We start from the raw sequence: 27,927 nt of genomic DNA on the forward strand, positions 1-27,927 counted from the left end.
TTGTTAAAAAGGGAGCATGTTCTGGTCTGTTTTAAACTATCCTTATTCTGATAAGTACAAGTAGAACTTTACGAACTTCTAGTATTAGAAGATGAAGATAGCTCTTTGTGATCCATGGCAGGAAATGGATTGTCAGAGCAGATTTGGATTCTATTTTCCCTTGTCGTTGTGTGTTTCTTCTGACACTTTTATCTTAGTGCTGTGTCTGTCTCTCTGGGAAGTTTTGCAAATAGAATGGAATAGTTTGAGTATGCAGAGAATAGTTCACTTGGATACTGATAGTTTACCTAGTTGGCTAGTTACTACTAACATTTATATTCAACCTCTCTGTTTTCAAGGCTTCCTGGTGAGGCAGACTGTAATTAACATTTGTAGAAGAAAGAGACTGGAGAGTGACTCCTATAGTCCACCACATGTCCGCCGGAAACAGAAAATCACCGACATTGTCAACAAGTACCGGAACAAGCAGTTGGAGCCAGAGTTTTATACTTCACTTTTCCAGGAGGTTGGACTCAAGAACTGCAGTTCTTAGACCACTGTCTGTCTAGGACTATTGAACTCCAGTTTGGGGCTATAATATCAAAGCAAAACAGTTCAATAGGTGATCACTGTAAAAATAAAAATAAATCACTCTCTGAGTCCTTACTGTTTAATCACCAGAATAGAAGAAACACATTATAAACTCATTTGATAGAAGACTTTTGACTTTCTAGTGAAATGGGCTCCCAGACACAATCATATTCCTGCTGGTAATGACGGTATACATTTTAGCCATAAACTTTCTTTTAAAGGTGACAATTTTAGTTAAAGATATAAGCCTTTTGAGTAGAAAGGCTTTTATGCATCTCAGTTCTGCATTGGTAGCATAAACAAATTTGCTAATTAGAAGTTGAAGATAGCTTTATACCTCACTTTTTAGGAGGTCGTATTCAAAATTAAAATCTGTCTCAGACCGTTTCAGGACATTTATAGACTCGTGTTGATGGCATGGAGGAGAAGGAAAGAAGTCTCCACCTCCTGCTCACTTGTAGGTCCATTTGTTATCCAACTGTCAAACTGACGAAAAGACAAGAACATAAATGTTTTTTGCTCAGATAAGAAGTCTGATGTTAAAATATTTCATATTTTCTCTCCACATTTCAAGAAAGTTGTCATTCTCATCACTGTGCAGTCTAAAGGCTTCGTTTTGGGGGCAGCCCAGGAACAGGTCTAAAGTGGAGGCATGGCCTTCTCCTTTAATGGGGATGCAAGTGAAGTTTGTGGGGTTACAAGTTATTAGACCACACTGATGCCTCCACTCCATCATTGTTCATTTTGCTAACATAATGACAGGTTAAACATTTGTGGTTCCTTAATTAAATATCAAGAAATGTAAAAATAAGGGTTGAAAATTATTTGGTTTCATCCATTGTCTCTTAGTTCAGGACCAAGCCGTAAATTGCAATCGTTTATGAAGGATTTTAATTTGGGATTCAGGAAGTAGCCTCTCAGTGCTACTAATTCATATCTCTCCCAGAGAGCTATTGGATTTTATCACAATTGACAAACATTATTGTATGTTTGTGTGACAAACGTAATTGAAAAACACCTCCTTGGGTGGCTGCTGTTGCATGTTTTCTGGACTTCGCCAGCTGAAGGCACAACAAATCCCTTTCAGGGTTTTGGGAATACTTCTGTTACCTCGCTGCTACTTTTCTGCCAGGAATAAAAGTTTGAGGTGGCCAGACACAAAACATCCTTCATTCCTGTTACAGTGCTACAGTATACACTGCTCATTTTTCCTATTTTTATGTGCTTTCTTCTTTGGTAAAATTATTTTATGTTAAGAAAATAAGTGATATTGAAGTCCAAAGAGGAGTGATCACAGTTGTATAAGGGGTGTTTTCCCACTTGAACTCTCATGTCAGTAGATTCTGTAGCAGGGCTACAATGGTCTGTTTGGTTTGATGTTTTGATAGTCTACTTAGGGGGTCGGGATAGTATAGGACCTAATTCCCTGTGCAGATATCTTTATTTCAGAAGTATGTATGTTGCCATCTATGAGCAAGAAATGTGGGCTCAGCAGCTCTTGGTTTTAAGTTTGCCATACCCTTTTCTTCATGTTTGTTTTAAGCTCAGGTAAAGACAACCTTCTCCATCTATGACTCCAGTTTCTCTTCAGGGTATATTATTATTATGATTAATTTCTTTTAAAGCTGGGCAGTAAGTTTATGTTTTCAGATGGTAGCATAGGAGAGGGGATATATGATAAAGATAACAAGTTCTACCCTGGAAATGATTTAGTAGCTCAGCAGAAATAAGGTGAGGTTTAACAATTTTCAAGGAAATTCCAGATTGACATTTCAAAGGGAAAACGGGCCATTGTTTTAGTTGAAGTGAACAAGGAAGGCTATAAATTGACATGCAACTTATAACATTCCAGAGGTTAAAAATGACTGATGTAGATGTACCTCCTCATTGTGATTCTTCAGACAGACTTTTATCTTTAGCATAGTTTTAATGTCAGAAAAATGTATGGTGTGTGTGTGTATTTGGGTGGGCTTGCAGATCCTTCAGTTCTGATTTCTGGCAACTCTGTTTTAATTCTGGTGATTTTGATAAGTTAACAACCATGTTGAATGCAGTTTGTGATCTGGGAGAATTCATGGTCTTCCAGGGAACAAGGGATGTGCTGCCCCTATAAGCATGAAACCCCATTGTGTACAGAGCCAACAGAATATGGGATGTGCATCCCTTGCCAGGTGCTGGTTCCTTCTGCTCAAAATAACATCTACCCAAAAGGGAGTGTAGTAAAAACCCTTGGGCCTTTCACTAGTGTGGATTTGAGTTCATGGTCACCCAACTACCTGGTTAAATATCACTTTGAATAGGATAATGCCGGAGGAACATACTTAGTACTTAATAACAATTTTTAGTAGTCCACTTGATTAATTTTCCAGCATATGTTCATGATCTTGCGGGGCTGGGGGCGCCACGCAGGACCACTTTGATCTGTAGCTTAAACAGTTCTGTTGCTGTATGTGCCAGGTGCGCCAGGGAGTGGATGAGTGTGGTGTTCTGTGAATAGCAAAGGGTTACCCAAGAGACAGAGGCAGGCAGGTTGCCCCTTAAGTTGGGGGGTGGTTTCCTCCTCCTCCTCCTCTAGGGTTGGGAGCACTGAAGATAGGAAGGGGGCTTTTACCTTTTTAACGCTTTCCTTGTTTAGCCAGCTCTCCCTTTTCTCCAGGGCTTCTTCCTAAGACCTTCCTGTCCATTGACCCTTTGAAAGGAATAATTACATGGTGAGTTGACACACACACACCCATACACTCACATGCACTTACACACACGCAGTCACATGTGCAAGCATGCAAGCATTTTCCTCCATTTCAGGTTCTGTATTTCAGGGTAGCCGATTCTCCTCTGTACTTGTCTATAAATACAAAATACCTACTACTCCTTTGGGCAGTAATGTCAGTTGCCTACAGCTTGTGTGTGTGAGGGCTTCATGAACAGTTAGCTTTCTGCATATGCTGGGGAAGCATTTGTCAGGCTCTGCAGACTGATTTCTAGAGAGGCAGTCTTTGTTTCTATCAGAGTATTTATTTCTATTGGAAGGTGGAACTTTACGCAAAATGAGAGTCAACTTTGCCTGAAGACATGTTTTGTGGTATACGGTAAAAATGTATCAGAGGTAATTTGACACTCCTGCTGGCAGCAGTTCTCCATTCAACATTTAAAAACCCATTCATGTTATAGCTTCCTAAAAAGAATTGATTTATATGTTTACATGAAATGATCATTGGGATTAGATGGTCTGTTTTAAAGATTTCCATGACAGCCTCTTTTCCTGAGATGAAGAGATTGGAGGTGATCGATCTGTATAATGTGGAATCAACTATCAGTTTCCAATAGCTAAAGAAGCCATGTACTGTATAGTGTTTTTCTCAGAATATCAACCTGTGTTCTTCAAATGCTTTTCTTTTTTTAATGGTGAGGGAAAAGGTATAATTTGGGATTCCACAGTGCCTTGCATATAGTAGGCGCCCAATAAATACTTGTTGAAGCAAACCAAGTTCCCCAAGTCCTCATCTCTTGCAGTGACCAAGACATCTTCCTCCTCTGAAGGGCTTGGCAGTTGTGGCTGAAAAAAAGCAGTATCATTATTTGCTTGAAATCATATATACAGTTTGTATGAATTTCAGTATGTTGCCAAGACATCTTTTTCTTATTGTATTTTCTGTAAATATTTCTGGCACTGAACTGTAAAGTAAAGGCGAAATGTAAATATGAAGGTGTCCCTGTGTCCCCTCGCCTCCTGTGTTTTATCTTCGTCGGTTAGGGAAGAAGGCCCAGAGGTTTGTTTGTATTTATGCTGATCCTTTGTCCAGAAGAAGCCCATGGAATATTGAATGTAATACATTTAGTCTATTAAATTTTAAGGAGATTCTTATGTAATAACTTCGTGTGTGCTTTTGGTTATAGGCCGGGGGTTTGACTCCTGCATGGGTGCTCTTAATTTACTCTTTCCAGGGGATGTCTACTTGGCTTTGATTTACCCTTCATAATTTAGATCTCTGGGTTTTTGCCCTGGTTTTGTAGAGTTTCTTGAAATACTCAGAATTCTGTTCTAAGAGAAAAGTATGTGGCTTTCTATGCTGGAAGGAGCTTGTATAATTAAAACACTGCCAACAGCGGCTCACCTTATAGAGGCAAGGAGTTGCTGAGGGGATGGATGGCTGTCTGTGTCTTGGGAACAAGGAAGTGCCAATCATGCCTTCCTTCTGCAGAAAATCTGAGCTCTGCCAGGACCAGGCAGTCAGGAAAGTGGGGAGGTACAGGGGGGTTACCCCTGCCACCCACTGCCCCTTTGCGTAGGGCTGGCTGCAGAGGTTTCCATGGGGCCAAATTAGCCCCGTAATGCCTAGGTCACACACAGTGGGGTGGTGGCCCACATGAGGAAACATCAATGAGAACTGTTATGGTGCATGCCTCTGCCAAGAGTCACCCCTCCAACCTGGCACAGACTCAACGTGACAGTGTACTATCCCCTGAACTGTGCCTGCAGTGTGTCCTGCTCTGTCCACTCATCACAGGACCTCCAGCTGGGCCAGGGAAGCTGATTGCACAGTGGCCTTGTGTTGGTGTCTGGAAAGGTTTCATAGATGGAAAATGTGTGTTCAAGCCTTTCCCACCTATGCTGCTCAGCTGTCTCTCACTCCATCCCCTTCAGGACCCCATACCAAGAAATCCCTCCAGCCCCGACCACCCTGCTCCTGGTCTTGGTCTCTGGGCCCTGTGTCTGGTGCGGCCTACCAGGGCTCTTCTCTTCTTGGGCATACATTCTAATACCATTTGCCCAGCCCTCCCTTCTGAGGACTTCAGCCATCCCACAGCTGGGCGAGGACTCCCTCTAAACCAAGCCCCAGCTGTCCCCTCCCCTCCTCTATTTTTTCCTGTGGCTAGCCCTATGTGTCCTTCTCCCTGGACTGATACCTTCTATAACGTGGTCCTTTTACCTCACTCTTCCTCTGGGTCTACCACCTACTTCCTGCAGCTCTTCGCCCAGCCTGGAACTAGATCTGCCTGACCTTTCAATGTGTGCTCAAACCATGAGATGCTGTGCTCTCAAAATCAAGAGTGCAGCAGAATTGCCCTGGTTGCTCATCAGTGTGTTGAGTTCTGAGCTTCACCTCCCCAGAGGCTCTGACTCGGTAGATTAGGGCGAGCCTAGGAATTGGCATGTTTAATAAGTACCTTCCAGTCCCTACCCACCTGCTGACAGTGACTGAGGCAGGTGAACCAAGGATCCTCCTGCAGGATACCATGCAGCAGCCACTCCTCCTATGGGCTTCCCTGTACCCATCAGGCTCCCAATCTGGAGGGCTTCAGCTTAGGGACTATTGGGCCCTGGGAGGCCCGGAGCCTCCCTCTTGCCATGGGGCCTGGCACATGGAGGTTTACTAAATACTTCATAAATGAATGAATGACAGGTGAGGTGGAAAAAGATAAGAATGGCATTTGGAAGTGTTCTGCCCACTTAGGAGAAAAGGAACAAGGTTAAAGCCTTTAGAAGTCCCTTGCTGAAAACTCTAATAAGGAGAGGTGCAGAAGCTTCCAGATTAAATAATAACCATTTAATGAAAGCCCTATGTGTTAGAATGTTTTTTAATGGCAGCCCAGTGACCCAATCCAGCCTGGCAGACAGGTTTTGGTTAGCCAACAATGTTATAACAAGATTGGTTCAATAAAACTTGGGAGATTTTATGTAGAAATCCAGACTTTTTGGCTCTCAGAAATGGCAATACTGGACCTGTATTTCGTACATAGCAATTACTGGCTGGACCAACTACAGCTGCTTTAGATGCACTAAGCTCCATCCAGTTTGCCACAGTCCCCACAAAGTAGATGTGGGCATATGAAGCTGGAGTTAAGGCCCAGGACCTGGTTGGCTGCTAGATGTATCTGTAACCTCAAATATATGAAAATCTACCCCGGAGAGATTTTTGTCCCATCTATTTTTCTAGTTTTCAGATTTATTTCCATCTCATAAGAAAGAAGCTCAGAGGGTTGTCACATAAACCCAATAGCTGCTGAACTGGGATTTAAACCCAGGCCTGCCTGCCTGGGCTTTTATTCTCAGCCAGACAGTCTCATGGCCCAGCCTCCCACCCATTTAACCAAAACAGCTCTCCCTCCAGGTCTCCCCTGCAGGCTCTGCCTGAAGGACACTGTGAAAGTGCCTTGGTACATCACTGCTCAGTCACAGTTGGACTGAGAGCAGAGCATGGCCCAGCCCACCAAGGCACCAAGGCAGCCCAGGCTGGCCTGGCTTAGCCACACACACACCATGAAGTACCCTCTGGTGTCACCGGTGAACGACCTCACATTTTCTTTCCTGGTTTTCTGGCTCTGCCTGCCTGTGGGTTTGCTGTTGTTCCTGCTGATCATCTGGCTACGCTTCCTACTTAGCCAAGGGGAGCTTCTTACCCACCCTGGCTGGGCCCTAATCTTGGAGTTAGGCAAGGGCCCAAATAGGCCAGGGTGTCCTGAAACAACTGCAGATAAGGGGGTCTTGTTCAGGCATTTTAAGTGCTGGTTCAGATACAAGCAGTCAACTGTAAGAGAAAAGAATTGGTTTGGTAGTTCAGGCTTTCTTAAACTAGAATCCAAGAACAAACCCCTGAGTTTGACTGTGAAGCAGTATGTTTGTGTGTGTCTGTATTCCCTCAGGGCCACCGCGAGCACATGGGATCTTTTGTACAAGTTAGGAAGAGGTGCTTCTCTGGGCAGATGAATTAGAAAAAGGTGCTCCTTCCTGGACATAAGGCTCTGTGAGCAGATTCCAACCCCATTCACCCCTCAGCTGAGTGCTTCTGTGCAGTCAACAACTGGCACAATGGGATCTGGCAGCCTCAGGCATTTTTTCAGGTGCCCAGAGACCACTCACACCGTTTTCTGCCCAGACCATGTCAGAGAGGACCTGCTTTCTCTGGGACACAGGATCATGGAAGCCAACTGACATTGGTCCTTACCTTGGCATGCCACCAAGAGGAGCAAGAGGCGGGGCAAACCTGGCAGCAGGTGGGCCAGGATATGGCCTGGCCATGTGAAAGGAGTGATACTTCTGCTCCTCCACTCTCCTATCTCCCTGGGCATTCCCTTCCTTCACCCAGGGTCCTCTTCCTGGGGACTGCTTGACCTCCCACCTGCTGCTCCTTAGCTCCTGACTTTTGGACAACTAGGCAGCGAGGGTGCTGAGCATACTGCCAGCTCTGGTCAGATGTCACTGAGACAGGGTTAGCAATCACCACCCCCTCCCCACCCCCAGCCAGCCCTGTGACTAAATGTTGGTAATTGTGTAGTTACTGGAAGTTCCTGACGAGACCCTAGAAAGTCCTCTTGCTTCCAGAAAATGTTTGTTTAAAGTATGTTCTCCTCATATTTCCAGGGCAGACAGCAGTCCTCCCTGAGGGGCACAACTCGGGCATAGGGCCCCGGCAGCTGGGGGAGTCAGAAGACTTGTTCTGTGTACTGGCTATAAAAGCCATCTCCCTGGGGACTAGAAGACTTCAGATTTCAGCATTGCCCCTTAAAAGTTCATCCTAACAGCTAACCTTTTTGAACACTATGTACTAGCTCTTGTGCTGAACACATGATGTGCATTATCTCATTTAAGCCTCAAAATAACCCTGTGGAGGGATCCTTATTTTACAATTGAAGAAACTGAGGCTTGGAGAGGAGAAGCAACCTGCCCAAGGTCACACACCTATGACATACTTAAGAGAGCCGATTGTATGGCTTCAAATCCTGCCTCTGCCACCTACCAGCTATGTGACTTTGGGCAAGTCCTCTAGGAGGCTAGTTTTCTCATCTACAAAATGGAGACTATAACAGTGACAACCCTCAGGGGATGTGGATAGGCTTCAATGGCTTGATGCCTGGCAGAGGCTTACAGGACTGGGCACAGAGTACATGCACACACGGGACACAGTAGGTGCTTGTAGACTGAAGAAATAATCCAGTCGGTGTTGGTTTTGTCAATGTGGAGGAAGTGTAGGAGTGGCTTTAGATGGCTTCTCTGAAGGGGGCGACACCTTACCTACCATCCAGGCCAAAGTCTATGGCATTAATCTCCTCCAGCAATTTAGCCTCTTTGGAGGCCCTGCTCTAAAACTGATGTCGGAGGAGAGGGCCTGGGGAGGCCTGATAGCCGACCTCAACCAGCCTTGTCCTCTCACTAGGTTCTTGACTCTGCCCCAGTAAAGAATTCAAGAGCAGAGTCACAGTAGAAAGTGAGAACAGGTTTAATGTAACTGATAAGAAGCACAGATTTCACATAGAAAGTGCAGCCTAGCTCCAGAAACTGAGCAGCGCCTTCACCAAGTTTAATACAAGACTAAGAAATACACATTCACAGACAAAGTGTGGGCTGGCTCTAGAGTGAAGAGCAGCCTGCCAAAGGCAAGTTTGATACAAAAAGAAAGAAATACACACCTCAGGCAAAGTGCAACCCCCCCACCCCCCATCTTCTACCAATATTCAGCTTTTATAGTTTTGCTATCTAATACATATTCATGATATCTAATGAATAGCCAGCTAAGAGGCTGGTTCCCGGTTATGTAACCTAGTCTTGCACATGCTCAGTTGGTCTCTTTTAGAGCACGCTCATTGGTCAAATTCCATCACATGCATGGAATACATTCAAATATATTCTGTGCTCTCTAGCACCTCCAGTGGGAGGTCATTCAAGGAATAAACTCCTTTTTACTGAGATGTCCCCTGTGGTCTCAATCTCTGGGTGATGGTGCCAAAAATAGGTTCTATAGGCCACCATAGTTCAGGACTCAGAGGTGGAACGTGAGTTCTGGGGGTGTGGCCTGAAATCCTGTCCCAGTGGGACTGAGCACCTCCTGTCTCAAAACCGTCCACAACCTACACCACCCCGACCCCTTCTCACACTTTCTCCTCAGAGGCTGTTTACTCACTGACATGTAATGTGACATTTTGAAGTAAGTCCTTTATTAATTTTGCAATGAAGACAAACCATCCTCAAAGTGGGGTGGGCGGTCCTCCCTCAGGGTCCCCTTCTTGGAACTCTCAGTATTATGGATGTTTTGCTCTTGTGCTGGGAACTAGCCCAAACTCAGGGTCTGGGCCTGTCAGGGTTTGGGGGACTGGGGTCTCGGGATACACAAACGTGTGGTTTTCCATTCTGCTGTGGATCTTTTTATCGGAATCAGTGTAGCCTGGAATCCAGTAGGAGAAGCAGCAGGAGTAGCTCTGACCCCTTCTCCCCACACTCCACACTCCCCCACTCCTGCTGGGCTCAGCAGGGGAGGATCAGGGCCTGGAGGGAAGAGCACAGAGCATGGAGTAGCCAAGAGGATGCAGCTTCTCAAGTGCAAGGAGGGGCGGGCAGGGAGGAGAAGGGAGCTGCCTGGTGAGACTGGCACCGAGGCAGCAAAAGATAATGCGCAGCTCAACTTCTGGGAACACTGGCCAGTGAGGATAGTTCTGATCTCTGGCCATGACATGGGGAGAGAGGATGGGGCCACACACACCCTTCAAGGGGAAGATGCCCTGCTGCAGGGGCCTTTTCTTTTTTGTGATTTGAAAGGAGTTTGCAGACAGAAGAAAGGAGACCTCCAAAGAGAAGGATTTCGTGCTGGATTTAGGGGGTGGCACAATTGGCCATGCCTGCTAAGGGTCCTGCCCACCCCTCATGGTGGTCCTTGGAGCAAGATGTTCAATTCAATGCTGGCTTTAAATTCCCTGACTCCAAACAAATGCACCCAATGGAACTGTGGAACCAGGAGGCTGAAATTAGATCCAGTACTACGTGGTGAGCCCAGACAAGTCATTTCACCTGTCTGAGCCTTGCTCATCTCTAAAATATGGAAAAATACTAGTAATTGCTTTCAGGAAGTTAAGAGGATTAAATGGGAAAATGCACATAAAACACTTAGCACATAGTATATATTAAAAAAATAATCACCATCTCTAGTGAACAGTCACTTCAAGCCATCATACTGATCTGTAAGTTGCAATAACTGCCAACGTTGAACACCTGTGCTAGGCCCTGTGCATGTCTTACTTCAGTTAATCCTCATGATAGAAGATGCTATTATTATGCCCATTTTACAGATGAGGACACTGAGGCTCAGCCTTTTCTGTCTCCTGCTCCTGGACTGTAATTTTTTTTTTTTTTTTTTTTAAAAGATGACCAGTAAGGGGATCTTAACCCTTGACTTGGTGTTGTCAGCACCACGCTCACCCAGTGAGCAACTGGCCATCCCTATATGGGATCCGAACCCGTGGCCTTGGTGTTATCAGCACTGCACTCTCCCGAGTGAGCCACGGGCCGGCCCCCCTGGACTGTAATTTGAGGGCTCTTTACAGCCTCCTTTACTTCCGTGCAACCAGTGAAGCAAAACAAGAACACACTGAGAAAAATAATCCTCTCCATGCCCTCTCCTTTCTCACCTTGTCTTCCCAAGATAAGCCATGTTAGCAAAGTCATGCACATGCTTAATAACATATGTAGGTTTTCAAAAAATTTGGGGGGAGGGTGATATTTATTTCTCAAAAAAATAAAAGGAGATCTTTCCTTACATATTTCTCTGCAACTTGCTTGTGATATACCATGAATTATCCTGCAAGTCAAAAGATACAGATATAATGCAATTATTTTAACAGCTTCATGATATGACCTTGCACAGATGGACCACGTCTCTATGCAGTGTGTGTGTCACCATATAGTCAACTAAACATCTTGTGATAGATATGCACATGGTTTCTAGGTGTTTTATTTTTCTCGTGTGTGTGTGTGTGTGTGTGTGTCTGTGTGTTGCCACAAAACAGTGCTCCAGTGGAAGTTGTTACCTATAGACTCAGATATTTGTTAATGAAAGAACTAGTGGACGAACGGATGGATGTATCTCCTCAGTGCCTTCTCCTGGACTATACCCATCTCCAGGGTCCTTCCTTCTGTAGTCGATGGATATGGCCACTTTCTGAGTCATAGGAAAACCTTCTTTCTTGGTCCCTGGTCATCATTTGAGGCCCCAAATTCTTTCTGAGGTCTCAGGGCTGGCCCATATGTTATGGTTCTGCCTTGGCCCCCTGGCCTCAGACAAGGCTCCAGGGATGCCCAGGCCTGGCAGGGGACTCCTTTTGGGTCAGGGGTAAGAGACAGGATGTGACCACCCAAGAGGCCTTGTCTCATACTTCCACAGATTCAGAGGAAAATGACTCAGACTTAGGATTCGATTGGGAACCCTGGAGCAAAAGCCCTGCCAAGTTTTGCTGTGAGGGGACACTCCGGAGCCAAAAGGAGGAGAGGCTCTGCTGGTGAGCCTGCTCTGCCAGGTAAGGCCCTTCTAAGGGGTAGGGGACCATAAGGGGGAGCCTTGGGCTACTGCTGTGTTGGAGAGCTGGCTCCTTTGTCCATGCGGGAGGACAGGCTCACTTCACCATGTTGCAGAACCTTCGACCTCATTGTGTTGGCGACTTGTTTTTGCCTTGTTGGAAGCAGCCACCTCTGCCATGAAGAGTTTCCTTACAAACATCCCCTACCCTTTCCTCTATGACCTCACCTCCCACCACTCTCCTTAGGGTCTTTGCCTTGGCTGTTCCCTCTGCCTGGAACCCTCCTTCTTCAGACATGTGCTTGACACACTCCCTCACCTCCGAGGTTTTGCTCAAGTGTCGCTTTGTAAGTAGAAATTGTCACTTTCTGCCCTGACTGCCCTGTTCGATATTGTACCCCCACCCCATGGTCCCTCTTACTCTGCTCTCCCTTTGCCATTGCATACATCACCTCCTAACATGCTAGATGATTGATGTGTCCAGAGCACCCAAAGCACTGCCTGACTCACAATGGGGCTCAGTACATATTTGTAGAAGGAATGACATGATATTAATAATAATATTAATGGCTGACGTTCATTGGGGGCTTAATAGGTACCATGGCCTGCACTAAGCATTTCCCTTTCATAAGCTCATTTATGAAATCCCACAGAGGGTGTTATTCTTACCTTCATTTACAAATGACAGCTCTGGGTGTCAGGGCCGTTAAGTGATTTGCCCACAGTAACAGAGCTCTTGCCCCTGTTGAAACCTAGGAGACCTCATCCATTCCAAAGGGGTTAAATGTCACCTCTATGCTAATGACTTCAAAATGTGTGTCTCACTCTAATCCTCCTTTTGAGCCCTATTATTGTCTGCTTGACACCTTCTCGTGTCTAGAATGGATTCTTGATTCCCATTGCTACCCAACAAAGCAGGACACAACACCCTGACCTTCTGCAGTGTCTCTTCCTCTCCATGAACAGCACCGTCAGTGATGAGTCCAGTTGCTCGAGCCACAATGCTGGCGGTCGGCCTCCATGCCTTCCCTCCCAGTCCGCATCCAGTCTATCAGCAAGTCCTAAGGACTCTAGTCTCCATCTCTGTGTGTCCACTTCTCTCTGTCCCCACAGCCACCATAGCCTGCCTTCCTCTGAAGTCGCCCATGCAACATGTTCATGAGCCCCCCACTTAGGCCCCGGGGTCACAACTTGGTGCCCCTGTCTGTCTGAGAGGAGGCAGGAGGTGGGGTTGAGAAGCAGAGTCCCTCACTTAACCTTGGTTACAGTGATCCTTAACCTCTCTGGGTCATGATCTTGACATTGAGGGCCCTTTCACCAGAAAAACTCACACGTATGCATGCGCTCACACACAGGGCTGGCTTCACAGTGTGTGACCCACAGTCACACAAAGTCCCCGGCTTGGTTTAATGTTCTGCTGTTGCTGTCTTGGAATTCTCAATTTTAGAACAAGGGGCCTCACATGTTCATTAGCTAATGGCCTGTAAATTATGTAGCCTGTCCTGTTTGTGTACAATTACTGTGGTGAGGAAACAAGATTTTCAGACTCTGAGCAAGACCTGGTCCCATTCATCTAGATCCCTTCCCACCTCCATCATGTGTCTCTTTCTTACTCTTTCATTCCAATGTCATCCCCAGACCCAACCTTCCCTTTGTCTCTACCTTCATTTTCCTGGAGTCAGCTGGGCTGTGGCCTTGGCCGGAATGGACAGGAGAGACTTGCCACGGAGGGAAGACGACTTTGGCCACAGGGGTGCCTCCCTGGAACCCCAACTCGCCTGCTCCCCAGATGGACACACGAAAGCCTCCTGAGGAACCAGCTATTCTCCACCATCACAAATGGTTGCCCAGGTCCTCCAGGAGGAGCCCGATTCTGGGAAGACAGTATGAGCAGGTGCTTGGGGAGGAATTGGCCAACTGAGTTCAGAGGAGGTCCTAGGGCAGGGCTGGGCTAGAGGATGTGGTTGCATATTAAAGACACAAGGGGGCTCCTGTGCTCAGAAGACCCCTGACAAACCTGCACAATATAAGTGCTTGACGTGTGTTATCCCACTGAATCCTCACAGGCACCCTCAAGACAGGCAGGATTTTCATTTAAATAATGAGGAAGCTGTGACTCAGAGAGGTTAAGGCATTTACTTGAAATCACACAGCCTAAGTGCATTGCTGAGGGTCCACTCCAGGCCCATGTGGCTCCACTACATCACACTGGGTAGGACAGTACTACAGTGGGGAGTGGAGCCACTGGGAGGGGCAGAGAGATGGGAGGAAATGCTGAGCACACAGCATGTAGGCCCTGGGGGGCTTTCTGGGTCGCAGAGGCACAGAATGAGTCGCCACAATAGTGAGAGGGTTGGCTGGATTACAGGCTGCCCCAGGAGGTGGTGGCAGGCTGCCAGGATGCAGGGCCAACAGGTCTGACTCACTCCGCTGTGACCTAACCGGCCTGGCCGATACTCCAGGGCTGGGACAGGGCATAGCTGGGGCTGAGGAATGCTGCCTGGTGCGTGGGTACACTCACTTCTCCAAGCTTCATTCTGAATACACACGGCTGTCCAGGAAGCCAAGAGGTGGTACTTCCTTAAAGAGTCTTGAAAGTGCTGCTTGCCCAAGATTCAGGCCACTCTCTCTTCCTTCTTGCTTTCTTCCAAGCTAGGTTTTAGTTCTGGACTAGAAGTTCATTTACTCAGGTACTAACCTGTTTACTCACTCAAGCATTTATTTATTAATTCATTCATTTACTTATCTACCCATTCACCTAATGGCTCACTCACTCATTCATTTGCTCACTCACTCAATCATGTTTCCACACATTCATGTACACAGCCATTCACGCTACCATCTACCCATCCACCCATCCATCCAACGATTCATCCTCCCGATCAATTGTCTGCCCATTCATCCCTCTTCTCTACCTGTTTTTCCATCTAACCTTTCATTCTTCTTTCCTTCCATCTATCCATCTGCCCATCCATCTATCCATCCATACATCCACCCACCCATTTATCCCTCCTTCCATCCACCCATCCGTCCATCATCTATCCACTCATCTACCCATCCATCCATCCGTCTACCCACCCAACCATCCATCCATGCAGCCATCCATCCGTCCATCCCTCTATCCATCATCCATCCACTAATCTATCCATCCATCCATCCAACCTTTATAAGCACCTACCATGTTTCCCACACAAAGCTCCTTATGGCTCCCAAAGTAGTTTTGCACTCACTTTCACTGATAATTCAACTTACATATGGGGAGGGGGCCTCCACCAATGGGACGCCCAGCTCCTCTGCCTTCTGGCAGCGTGTTTCCATTGTCTCTTCCTCAGGATGAGGCTCAGGAAAAGTGGCCAGTCAGTCACCTGCATAGGCCCAGCCTGCATGTTCAAGCCACAGATGGCCGTCTGAGACTTGGGGTTCCTGAGGGCCCTTTGTCCTGTGGGGCTTTTCCCATCTTCTGAGGCCAGGACTATGCATAGTTCTAGGCACTGTGGCTCCAGTGGAGCAATATTTCCAGTTTCTCAGGCCCCATTTCTTGCCTCTCCCAGGCCAGAGCAGAGCGCCACACCATGGTGACTGACCCATCGACTTGGGGCCCCTCTTTGTGGAGCACTCTGGGGCCTCTCAGAGTAAAGGCAAATATACAGCCTGGGAGGCTCACTGATACCCAGAGCCATGGAAGAGGGCACAGCAGGCCAGGCTGACCTGGGAGAAAACCGTGCACTCTGTCCCAGCCAGAGAGCAAGAGACAGGACTCATGGTTGGTAATAGATGCAGGGAGAACACAGCCAGGGAAGCTGAGACGAATGTCTTCACATGGCCCTAAGTGCCCCGCTTCCACCCTTTGCACGTGCCATTCTCAGCACCCAGAACCCCTCCCCAGTCTCTCCCACCTGATGTTCAGCTTTCAGTGCTCCTCTCAGCTGAGAAGCCACCTCCCTCAGGAAGCCTTCCTGCGACCCGACCCGTGGTCCTGTCTTCTCTCTCACACGCGGTGCAGCTGCCCCTAGCAGGGGCTCCACACGTGTGATTGAATGAATGAGTTCCCATTTTACAGAAGAGGGAATTAAGTTCCACAACTTCTCCCCTCCCCCAGCCTTTTCCCAGCTCCTACTCCTTCACATCCCACCCAAAAGGCCAATCCCACAGAGAACCTTCTGGACTCCCACACTCGGCTGCTCCTTTTTCCTGCTCCCTTGGCTCGCTCCTACTCTGTTCCCACTGCCTGCCCTTTTCACACCCCGGACACCTTCCTGCTTGCTTGCTGTCTGTCTCCTGGCAAGTGCCACCGTCCCCATGCCACAGAGGAGGAAGCCACAGCTCAGAGAAGCCCTGAGGGAATGGCCAATCCGGTGTGAAGACCCGGGTCACGACCGCTGGTTTCCACCCACATTAGCAGGTTCTTTATTCACTTGGCTTTATTTTTAAATCAGGAGGGCTGTAGGTAGTAACAGGTGCAATGCAAATAATATTTCATGACAATGTTTTAAAGGTGCCGTTTCTACTTCATGACTCCGGGCCAGGTGGGTGGGACTCAGGAGTGGAGTGTGTGTGTGTGTGTGTGTGCGTGTGTGTGTGCGTGCGCTTGCGTGTGCATGCACCTGCTTGTAGGTGGCCCTGGCTGAGCCGGCCCTGCCCCAGGAGGAGGCTGGACACTTGTCCCAGTGTTGGGTGTGCCACAGGGGCCCTGAAGCCTTCTTCCTGCTCGCATTGCCGATTGAGTCAACCCCACGGCAGCAGCACAGCAGCTCACCTGGGAGCCTCGAGGTGCTGGCCCATGGCAGAGCCCACACTTCTCCCCATCACCCAGATGGAGAGGCTGGCCCCGGCACCCCTGGCCCCACTGTGTCCCCGGATCCCACGGGCCCGCATCGCCAGGCAGTCGGGGCGCTGTGCCCAGCACTGGGCTGACCTGGGCTGCAGGTACAGACATCACCAGAGGGGAGTGGGAGGTTTGGACCTACTCTGTGCCAGGGGCATATGTCATCTCACTCCATCTTCACAACACCCCTGTGAGGTAAGAATTTTCCTCCCATTGTACAGATGAAGAAACAGAAGCTCTGAGACTCAATGGGCCAAAGCCGCCTGGCTGCCAAGTGGTAGAGGGTGCTTCCGACTGAGGTTTGTGGGACTCCAAACCCAGGCCCTTCCTGGTATGCAGCACTGCCGTGGGCTCTTCTGCTGCCTTCTGCAGGGATCACTGATTTTCGGATTCTTAGAGATGTGTCAGCCCCAATAAGTGCCATTTCCCCTTCCCCTAGGTGTAGAGAGTATCAGGGATCCAACATGTCTGATTTGGGGCTCAGAACTCAGGAGTCTAGCTGGGTCAGAAGAACGGTGTCACCCACCTTGCTGCTCAGTGTGCCACTGACAGCCAGACCAGAATTCTTAAAAAGTCATTTCCCCCACTATGATTACAACATATTACAATATGATTATTATAGAAATTCAAACAGTATAGAAATATTTATGTCCATTCCTGAGAACTACTGTTAAAGTTTTGACGTGTACCTTGGGAGAACTGTGTGACATATATAAACCTAAACATGTATAGGTTTACACAAATAGGATCATGCTATACACGCACTTGCAGGCTTCCTTCTATCTCTTAATTAATGCTATGGACATCTTTACATGTCAGTAACATAAAGATCTAACTCATTTTGGTGGCCTGTCAGAATCCAACTTTATGGATGTACTTTGGTTATTTTAAACCAACCCCTGGCTAATGGACATTATGTTGTTTCTAATTTTTCCAAGTTTTTTTTGGGGGGGGGCCCCGTATCGCCAAGGTCTTCCTGTCACACCCAAAGGGGGTGTGCAGCTGGCCAGTCTGGGGATCTGAACCCTCGACTTTGGTGTTATAACACCATGCTCTAACCAACTGAGTTAACCAGCTGGCCTACATTGGTTCTAATTTTTAACCATTCTAAGCAATACTGCAATGAACATCTTTGGGAACTTGCATTGGTAAAACTCATTCCTAGATGTGTAACTGCAGGTTTAAAAGGAACATTAGAATCTTGATAGATCCTGCCCAATTGCTCTCCAAAAATGTTCTAGCTCAGAGCACGCCTGCCAGGGCTCTTGTGTATTGGTTCACAATGCCACTAGGTCAGGTCTTCTCACTCCGAGTCTGTTCATCTCACTGGTCAACTCACTCAAGAGTCATTTATTTATTCACCAAATTACAGTGGGACTGCAACCTTCAGGATGCCAGGCTCAGGTCTGCTCTGTTCAGTTGTGCATCTCCAGCGCCAGCACAGGGCTGGTCTGTCGTAGGTGCGCATGAAATATTTGCTCAATGAATGAAACACTTACTGCCTCTAGGTGAAGTCTCATGATGGGCATGAGGGTGTGAGGACGAATATGTTCTCTCAGCCCTTGGGGTGTCCACAGATGGGTCCAGCAGGAAGAAATAGGACTGGTCCAATGTGACAGGATGCACTACATGCTGATGGGAAAGGTCTGAATTGACTTATACTATATAGACTATTTTGTAAATGACCTTTCCCACTTAGTAATATCTTTTCCTGGAAATACACAGAGATCTAGACTGATCTCTTTAAAGGCTGCATGATATTTCATTTTGTGACTGAATGGTATTTTTGTTAATGAGCCTCCTACTGATGTAGTTTTAGGTTGTTTCTTTTTCTTTTCCTTTTTTTTCCCTTTGATTGCTACTATACACTATACTGTAATATTCTTGGACGTATGTCTTTGTTTAGTTATCCTTATGATGAATTCCCAGAATAGGAATCATTGAGTTCAAAGCTGCATACATTTAAAATTTTGAATCGTATCCTGGGAGGTGGTTTTCCAGGAAGGTTGTTCCCATTTACAGCCTCACTAAGGAGGTGCGAGATTGTTTTCTCGTATTCATGACATTCTTGACTGGACATAATTGCTCTTTTTAGTCTCTGCTAATTGGATAGAAAGAAACTTGTATCTTGTTTTAATTCACCTTCCTTTTGTTATTAGGGAGGTTAAGCATCTTTTCACATGCTCGGTGTCTGGCAGAATTTTAAAGGTGGATCAGAGAGACAGGAAGACCAGTTTTGAGTCTAGTGCAACTCAGATTCTCTTAATCAATAATGGTTAAGTGCCTGGGCTGATTGCACATAGGTAGCTTGTGAAATAAATCACTTTGACAAAATCCACCTTAACTCATATTTTGCTCATGTTTAGCTCAAATCTCAGTAACTGAGATATAAGTATCAACCGATCTCTCCAGCTATCATGTACCTTTAATCCTCCAGACACATCCCCCATATGTGAACCCAAGCATTGAATGAATCACCCCCACACAGTGGGTTTTGAATGTATCCATGGTAGGAGGACAGCCAGGATCTCAGATCCCAGCTTCACCACGTACCAGCTGTGGGCCTCTGGAAAAGTTGCTTAACCTCTCCGAGCCTCAGTTTCTTTCTCTGTAAAATGGTTGTGAACAACAGTTCTTGACTCATGGGCTTGCTGTGAGGATCAGCTGAAATTAATGCATGTGAAGGGCTCAGCACAGGCTCCTGCTGCGCAGGAAGTGCTCAGTGTGTGTCGGATAGCCGTCGTCAGCGGGGAAGTTCTTGGTGCTGACTCCAAAGAGCACAGGTTTGTTTTCGTGTGACCCCTGTCTCCCTGGAGTGGTAGAAAGATTTGCACCTGAGTCCTAAATCCTCCACTCATCCTTGGGAAAACAATCTCGCCTCTTTGTAGAATCACTTGCAGAGTCTGTGCCATTCTCACAGGGGCTGTCGTTCACACACACACATCCTGTGTCTTCACCATGCAACGGCCACCAGGTACTGCAACCCTGGGGCTGCAGCTTGGTGCTTCCGACCAGCTTTGCAGCAAAAGCTCTCACAGGCCTGTTCTCTCCAGTAGGAGGGGCCTCACTGATCCCTGCTTACAAACCAGCCAAGGGCGGGTTCCTTCTGGCAGGACTTTGTATTTCCTCTCTTGCCTCACGATGAAGCAGGAGAAGAAGGCTCTAATTACACTGAGGGATCAGGCTGCTGCTCTTCACTACCCTGGGATTCTCATCCTGTCTGCAATGTGGACGCCACCTCTCCATTTCCCTTACTGGCAGGTATCACCGGCTCCACCTGGGCTGGCCAGCCCATGCTTACACGGTGTGAGAATGTCTTTTTCGTGACAATTGCCAACCCTGAGGTGTTAGTAATCTTTTTGGTGTTTGCCAGTCTGATGGATGACAAATATTTTATCATTATTTTAATTTGCATTTCCCTAATTACTCGTGACGTTCAACATCCTTTCATTTCATAGATGGCATTTGTGTTTTATCTTCAGTGACTTGTTGATTTGTATCTGCTGTCAACTTTTCTATTGGACCTTTTGGCATTTTTTTCTTATTACTTTCTAGGAACTCTTTACATAAACTAGATAGTAACATTTTATCATTTGTTGCAAATATTTCCTCTCAGCTGATCACCGGTCTTATGACTTCGTTATTCAAAAGTTTTAAATTTTGATATCATCATACCTTAGGTTTTTTTAGTTAGGCCTCTGGATTTTAATTTGCTTGGGGAGATGTTCCCCAGTACCCTTTATCTCTTCCTGACTTTGTTCTTGTCTAAACCCTAATGTAGGCTCCTATCCACCCAGGGAAATTCCTTTGCACTTACAGCATAATGACCTGCTCCCCTTCCTGTGTGCTTTGCATATCTCCTTGCCACCCTGACGGTCACTGACTGCACCTTTAAAATTGAGTTTCAACACCACCTCCTCCAGGAAGCCCCTCCTCAGCCCCATCGCATTCTGGTTACTGCTCTATTCCTTGGGGCCGTTTGGCCCATGTGAGTGGGTTGTAGGCTGCTCACTGGTTGGAACACAGTTCTGCATTTAAACAAGTTTGGAGCCCTTACCATGGGCCAGCTGTTTTACAGGCATTACTCTATTTCATCCTCACAGCTGTGCATGCTAGTACCACCATCACCCTGATTTTGCAGGCCACAAGTCAAGAAGACAGAGCAGACCCAGACAGTCTGACTCTGGGGCCTCAGTCCTTAGCCACTATATTAAATCTTTCCTATTGCTGCTGTAACAAATGCCACACATTTAGTGGCTTAAATAATATAAATTTATTTTCTTAGAGTTCTGGAGGTCAGAAGTCCAAAATGGGTCTCACTGGGCTAAGATCAAGGTGTTGGCAGGGCTGCATTTCCTTCTGGAGGCTGTAGGGGAGAATCTATTTTCCAGCTTCTAGAAGCTGCCTGCCTTCCTTAGGTTGTGGTCTCCTTGCACCTTCAAAGCCCGTGGTGGCCAGTCGAGTCCTTCTCATGCTACCATCTCTCTGATTTTCATTCTTCTGCCTCTCTGTTCCCCATTTAAGGACCCTAATGTGTACATTGAGACCACCCAGACAATTCATGATAATCTTCCCATTTCAAGGTCAGCTGATTAGCAATTGTAATTCCATGTGCAACCAACCTTCATCCCACCTTTGCCATGTAATATAACATGTTCATAGATTCTGGGGATTGGACACAGGCACATTTTGGAGAAGGGAGTGTTTATTCGGCCTACTGCAACCACTCTTCCATATTGCTTTTCCAAACTTTAGTCACCTGCTTCCACCCCCAGGGATTCATCTCTGCCTCACACTCATGAATCTGTGGGTTAGATCAGTGCATCAGAGTCACCTGGAGGGCTTGTGCAAGCCCAGATCCCTGAGCCTCATCCTCAGAGCTTCTAACTCAGTAATTTTGGGGCAAGGACTGAGAATTTGCATTCCTAACAGTTCCCAGGTGATGCTGAAGCTGCCCATCTGGGACCACACTTTGAGAACCACTGAGTTAGATCATTCATTCATTTATACTTTAAGCATTTACCAATATCTGCTCTGTTTTGGGAACTGTGCCCATGCCATGATAAGTAAGAATATTTCTGGCCTCAAATAGATCCCAGTCTTAAGGAAAAAGCAAATAGTCAGGCAGTTCCTATGGAGGTGGTGAGTGCTATGATATGTACAAGCTCAGAGCCTTACAGGAGGGCTGCAGGGAAAGCTTCCTGGAGGAGGTGATGCCTGAGCTGAGTCCCAAAGTAGGCACTAAGCAGGCCAGGGGTGGGAAGGAGGAGCGTGTTCCTGGCAGTAGCTGCCCCTAGGCAAATCTCTGGGGCAACAGGGAGCCTGGTGCCTCCAGGAAGTGTAAGAGGTTCACCCTGGCTAGAGCAGAAAGTGGGACAGAGGAAGGATAGGATGGAGGTCTGGTTTCAAGCTCTGAGCTCAGCTCCAACCCAGGGTTCAGACACCTGACCTAACCTTAGGGTGACAATCTGGCTCTTAAGCCCTTGAGGGCTCAGGTGGAAGAGTGGGAGATGGGAACCACTAGGAAGAATCATGCAGCAAAGAAAGGGTTAATGAGATCATTCCTCACCCTTAGGGCAGAGAGGAGCTATGATCAGGCAACAGGCTTGGTGCACTTCCCACTGGAAATTTCTTTTTTTTTTTTTTCTAAAAAGATAACCGGTAAGGGGATCTTAACCCTTGACTTGGTGTTGTCAGCACCACGCTCTCCCAAGTGAGCCACAGGGCCACAGGCCGGCTCCCCACTGGAACTTTCTGAGGCTTTAAAGACCAGTTGTTCTTAACCTGAGGTTCGAGGAAGGACTTTCAGAGATCCGAGAGCAACTAAAATCATTTGCTAAATTATGCATCTGTCCATGTGTGCAGTTTTCTGGAGACAAGGTCCACAACTTTCACAAGATTTTTGATAGCTCTCCCCACTACTGTCTAAAAACTGGTTAACAATGTGTTTGTTATAGTTAGGTAGTACCCTTAGGGAGTGATGTGGTGCAGTGCGATATTCCAGGGCTTGGTGAGGATTATGGCAGTATGAAGGGCACCGAGACTATTTAAAATTTTTAATAATGCATTTTATTTAACCCAATATGTCCAAAATATTTTAACAGGTAACCCGTGTAAAACATTATTATCATTATTATTATTATTATTTTTAAAGATGACTGGTACGGGGATCTTAAACCTTGATTTGGTGTTGTCAGCACCACGCTCACCCAAGTGAGCCAACCGGCCATCCCTATATAGGGATCCGAACCCATGGCCTTGGTATTGTCAGCACCACACTCTCCCAAATGAGCCATGGGCTGGCCCTGTATAAAACATTATTAATGAGATATTTTACACTTTAAATAGTAAGTCTTCAAAATCCAGTGTGTATTTTTAAATTATCCAGTTTCAAATTTAAATTAGTTAAAATTTAAGTAAAATTTCAAAATCGATTTCTCATTCATACGAACCACATTTCACGTGCTCAGGTCACCAGCATGGTTCCATATATTGCCCAGCATGTAACAATCTGATTAAGTGACTCAGGAGGGGACGAGCAAGTGTCTATCTACAACCTTATTCGAAGGAAGGATCAGGGCAGGCCTCAAGCCACATCAGAACTTTCAGAACTTCTCTGGCAGGCTCCACAGGGCTGTACTGCTGGATGGGGACGTTTTAAGGGACAGCCACCAGCTTCAGCCAATTGTTGTCACTCAGAGACAGAGATCCAGGATTATCATCATCTCCTCTGATGATTTTTTTTTCCTCCTGAGAGAAATTAGAACTAGAGAATTTTCTAATGTCAAACCTCCTCATTTTCAAATGATGGCAAGCTATGTAAAAAGTGTGAAGATCTAGTGCTGGGTGGGGGCAGTTTGCTATTCCAAATGGAGATTGGTAGATCTTGATCTTCTGGTTGGGAATATTTGTCATCTCAGAGGTCATGGGCAGTATCTAATCTCCCACAGACATCTCAAAAATGCAAGCTGCCCCTCCCAGAAATGCCATGTGACAATTCCAATGCAATCCATCTGTTCCCACCCCACTCTTGAAAGCTTCTGTGCAATTTGCTGAAACCCGGCAGCATAATGATGTTCCTGGCAGGGCTTCCCAACCCTGGCTGCACAGTGGAATCGACTGGGCTGCTTCAAATAGTACCGATGCCCAGGTCCATGCCCAGCGGTTTTGGTGTCATTGGTCCAGGGCATTGCTGGACGTTGAGGTTTGGTAATGCCATCTGGAAGATTCCAGTGCACAGGCAGGGTGGAGAACCACTGGTTTACGAGCCTGGTCTCCACTGTAGGGTGCAGCTCCTCAGGCCCAGCATGAGTCTCCTATGAGAGGGTACTTCAAAAAGTTCTTGGAAAAATAGAATTAAAAGACAGTACAAATCATTCCATGAACTTTTTGAAGTCCCCTTGGATTTTTCTGGTTCTTGCCCACCTTGAACAGCTGAAGGGTGTGTGCCTTTCACTGTCTCCTAGTCCAGCCTCCAATTTGATTCAGGAGGCTAAATTATATTGATTATATTTCAGAATTCTTTTATTCTGGCTGTCCATAATGCAAAATAGCCATGCTTGTAAATTCCGCAGTGCAGAGATCAGCTCTAGCAGAATTATTATGTGGAATAGATATGGTGAGCATCGTTAAACTATTCAAAGAATGGGCACACTGGCTGGAATGAGCTGGTCTTCTTTGTCTTAAAGGGAAAGTTTGTTGCTTTAGAGGGATTTTAGGAACTCACTGAAGATGATACTAAAAAATGTAAATGCAGGATTTGCCTTTTATAGTGTCTCATTCCTGCCTGCTGCCACCCTGTCCCCACAGGGATTGCTTCCTAGATGGCAATGTTGTTGTGTACTGATGTTCAGGTTTTGCACTGCAATCCAAAGGGGCACCATTCACCTTGTGGTCATATACTATGTTATATGAGAATCCATGGGTGGCCATGGAGAATCCAGATCTCCTGGCAAGTCCTGAAGCAGCAGAGGGGAGGCTTTCTTCATAAGCCTGCATGGCACACATAGCTGTGTATACACTCATGGGAGAGTCTGCACCCGCACACTCTCTGGCACACTCATGTGCACATGGCTGTGCCCTAAGATCACATTTTAACCTCTGCTCTCAGGGACCTGATTCCTGCCATTCACTATTCCTGACTCACAGCCTGATGTGTCATTTTATCTGGGGGCTGGAGATTGGGTGGGACATGGAGGGTGCACACTGCCAGTGGCATGTGTGCCTTGCATCTGGGAATGTGTGCGAGTGGGTGAGAGTGGGCTCACTGCTCCTTTGGCTGAGCTGCTTGGGTTGTTCAGCGGTACTGCATCGGTCAGTATTGCTGTATAACAAATGATCCTGAACTCAACAGTTAATAAGAACTCCTGGACTTATTAAAGCAACATCACTTGTTCATGCTTATGTGTCTGAAGGCTGGCTGAGGATTAGCTGAGCTAGCCTAGTCTCTGCTGGTGACTCTATTTCAAGCCAAGGGTCTGGCTGAATGTTCCTCCTTGCTTGTCTGGCTCTGGTCTGTGCCACATGTGTTCATTCTGGGACCCAGGCTGCAGCTATATGGGCATAGCTCTTCTCACGGTGATGACAGAGGTACAAGAAGGCCAGCCTCATCACCCGGGCACATTCATGCCTGGGCTTGCCCAAGACCAAAGGTGGGTCACACACCATACAGCCACTGTGCCCTCCATGCCCATCTTTGGAGGTCAGCTCCCCTGCCTCCCTCCCTCCTTTCTCTTCCCCCTTAACTGCTTACCTTCCCTGATTCCCCACTTAGCAGAGTCAAGCTAGGCATTGCCGCAACAGTGGCTACTTATTGCTCCTCCAGCATGCCCTGCTGGGGATCTAACTCAGCCCATTGTGCCCCAATATATCGTCACCCAACAATAATCTTGAGACAAAATAGCCGAACAGCTGTGTGGCTCGTATGATAGGGGGAAGGACCTCAGCTAATAAGAGGCAGAGCAAGCTGCATCCAGGCTGGTGGTGTTCCCTCTCCAACCTCATGCCGCATCCAGCCAGTGAAAGAAAAGAAAAAACAAGTCATGATTAAGGAAAAAGGTTGTACATAGGGTTTATTGCATAGTGGTTAAGAACATGGGCCAAGAAGCCAAACTTCCTGGGTTCAAATTCCAGCCCTGCTATTTACTAGTTAGGTAACCTCAGACAAGTTACTTCATCTCTCTGTGCCTCTGTTTGCTCATCTGTGAAATGGGATAATAATAATAGAAAGTTGTGAAGATTGGATGAATGAATGCATGTATAGCAGTGGTTCTTGACTGGGGTGACATTGCCTCCCAGGGAATAATTGGCAATGTCTGGAGACGTTTTGATTGTCACAGCTGAGGGGGATGCTTTCGTATCTAGTGAGTGAAGGTCAAGGATGCTGCTAAACGTCCTACAGTGTGTAGCACAGCCCCCACAATGAAGAACGATCCACCTGAAATGCCGTAAGTGCTGAGGCTGAGGAACCTTAACATTGTGTTCAGAGCAGCTCCTTGCATGCGGTTAATGCTAATGACTGCTGGTTATAATATTCAGTTCCCGCTCGCTCCAGGATCACTTGCCACTATGGGTCACCTGCCACTATGGCCATGTGACCTGTGCTTGAGCCTAGAGCCTTTTCCTTAATTCATTGTAGCCTGTAACATTTATAAAGAGGGTAACAGTGAATGCCGCTACTAATTAAAGTTATTGCTGTTATTATAACAGTTCCCACGTTTTGTGCACCTGTATAAGCCTGACATTTTGCCAGACTTCTGATTTACATTTCTTACAATCCTCACGGTGAGAGTAGCTCTGATCATCCCCCACTGTGCAGAGAGGCGAGAATCCCACCCAAGATGTCCAGGAGTTGGTATAGAACTCAGCCATTTATTCTGGAATGCCATGCAGGGAACCACCGCCTTTTTCTGCCAGCATTTCATCAGAGTCAGGGTAGGGAGGGCGAGGCTGGCACTCTGAGTGGAACCGAGGGCTGCCCCCAAAGCCCTGTTGCCACTTTTGGGGGAAGCCCTTGGATGGGTTGCCGATCTGCGCTGGCCTTGCCAGGCTGCTGGAGAAGAGGCCCGGCCATGCCTGCCTGATGCACTGCATTCTTGGTCCCTCAGTCATGCTGGCTCTTGTCTTCTCTGAGCAGCTCTCATTTCTGTGGGCTCTCAGGTAGGTTTCTGCAGCACAGCCCTTTGGCTGAGGCCTTTGCCCCACTGTCATCTGACTCTTGGTGCCTGCCGTGACGTCACAGGCAAGGATATTGCTAAAATCATCAGGCAAAGCCCCCATGCCTATCCATGTCTTCCCATTTTACAGTTATGGAAACTGAGGCCCAGAGAGGGAAGAGGACACAGCACACAGAGCATGAGTAGGGGAGCTTGGACTGGAGCTGAAGACTTCAAGGGCTCTGCCTCCTTCCTCAGGCCACCTGGAAGGAAACAAGCTCAAGGGTGTGGGAGAAGGGCTTTGCATCCAGGAAATCTCTGTGCAGCTGGGAGGACTCCGGCCATCTGACTGATGGTGGGGGGCAGGAGGCGTATTTATTTCATAGGCTGGGCTTGTAAGCCTCTGGCCACTCTCTGTGGGACAGGAGCCAGAGGCCACTCACCAGCTGGGAAGTCTTGGGCCAGTCACTAGCCCTGTTGGAATCTCAGGTGGGAAAAGCCCAGAAACAACACATATTTATCAAACTAACATTTATTGAGGACTTCCTGTTCCAAGCACCTTATGTATGAGGGTGCTTCAAAAAGTTCATGGAGAGGCTAGAGCTGCTGAGTGCATGGAGCAGGAGCCTGCAAAAGCCACAGCTGTGCCCTTTGGATGAAGTTGCTTGGAGGTGGCAGGGGAGAAGAGGGCCTTGGTGGCCCCCAGGCCAGCAAGACCATGAATAGGGTTCCTGTGGACCCACACGGGGACGAGGAGCCACAACAACTGAAAAAAGGAGCCACTCAGAGGCCAGTGAGTCATCACAAGGTACCGCTGGGCAGCCAGTCCCATGGGAAGTGTTTGCAGTATGGGTGATGGGGGAGATGGGCCCACCAGGACAACAGGTACAGCAAGGACAGCTGATCTGCCCCCCAATCAGCACAGGACCACTCAGAGGAGACTGGTCAGGCATACAGAATCACATGGGGTGCAGTTTGATGAAAAGACTTAGGCCCGGACCAGTGTTTCTACACAACCCAGGTTCACCGGATCTCTCGGGAGCTGGAAGTACCTATGAGGTCAACCATTAAACCCTGAGCTGCACAAAAAACCTTCCCC

General features: G+C 47.1%; 3 protein-coding genes across 7 annotated transcripts in view; all 3 read left to right on the plus strand.

Annotated features, from left to right (window-relative positions):
* RALGAPB (Ral GTPase activating protein non-catalytic subunit beta) overlaps window positions 1–4,286 on the plus strand; it is an 88,148-nt gene extending 83,862 nt beyond the window's left edge. For all 5 annotated transcript variants that reach the window (XM_063090272.1, XM_063090285.1, XM_063090279.1 and 2 more), the window contains one exon: window positions 339–4,286. In XM_063090272.1, the coding sequence (XP_062946342.1) occupies window positions 339–532 (194 nt within the window). In that variant the 3' untranslated portion in view covers window positions 533–4,286. The remainder of the gene's footprint in view (window positions 1–338) is intronic.
* Window positions 4,287–6,829: 2,543 nt separating this feature from the next.
* ADIG (adipogenin) lies at window positions 6,830–11,836 on the plus strand. Its single transcript, XM_063088422.1, has 2 exons — window positions 6,830–6,954; window positions 11,716–11,836. The coding sequence occupies exons 1-2, from the start codon at window positions 6,830–6,832 to the stop codon at window positions 11,834–11,836; spliced, it is 246 nt and encodes an 81-aa protein (XP_062944492.1).
* A 4,793-nt stretch (window positions 11,837–16,629) lies between these two features.
* The window catches only part of ARHGAP40 (Rho GTPase activating protein 40), a 36,448-nt gene continuing 25,150 nt past the window's right edge, over window positions 16,630–27,927 (plus strand). Inside the window, exon 1 of the mRNA XM_063086467.1 lies at window positions 16,630–16,775. Coding sequence (XP_062942537.1) covers window positions 16,630–16,775 — 146 coding nt within the window. The remainder of the gene's footprint in view (window positions 16,776–27,927) is intronic.

The sequence above is a fragment of the Cynocephalus volans genome, chromosome 1, assembly GCF_027409185.1.
Source record: "Cynocephalus volans isolate mCynVol1 chromosome 1, mCynVol1.pri, whole genome shotgun sequence".
Classification (NCBI taxonomy): domain Eukaryota; kingdom Metazoa; phylum Chordata; class Mammalia; order Dermoptera; family Cynocephalidae; genus Cynocephalus; species Cynocephalus volans.

Excerpts from the sequence above, each read along its gene's own strand:
- ADIG (XM_063088422.1), top strand. The coding sequence starts at position 6,830 with ATGAAGTACCCTCTGGTGTCACCGGTGAACGACCTCACATTTTCTTTC. Across the intron at positions 6,955-11,715 it reads CTACGCTTCCTACTTAGCCA|AGATTCAGAGGAAAATGACT; the intron begins AGGGGAGCTTCT and ends TCATACTTCCAC.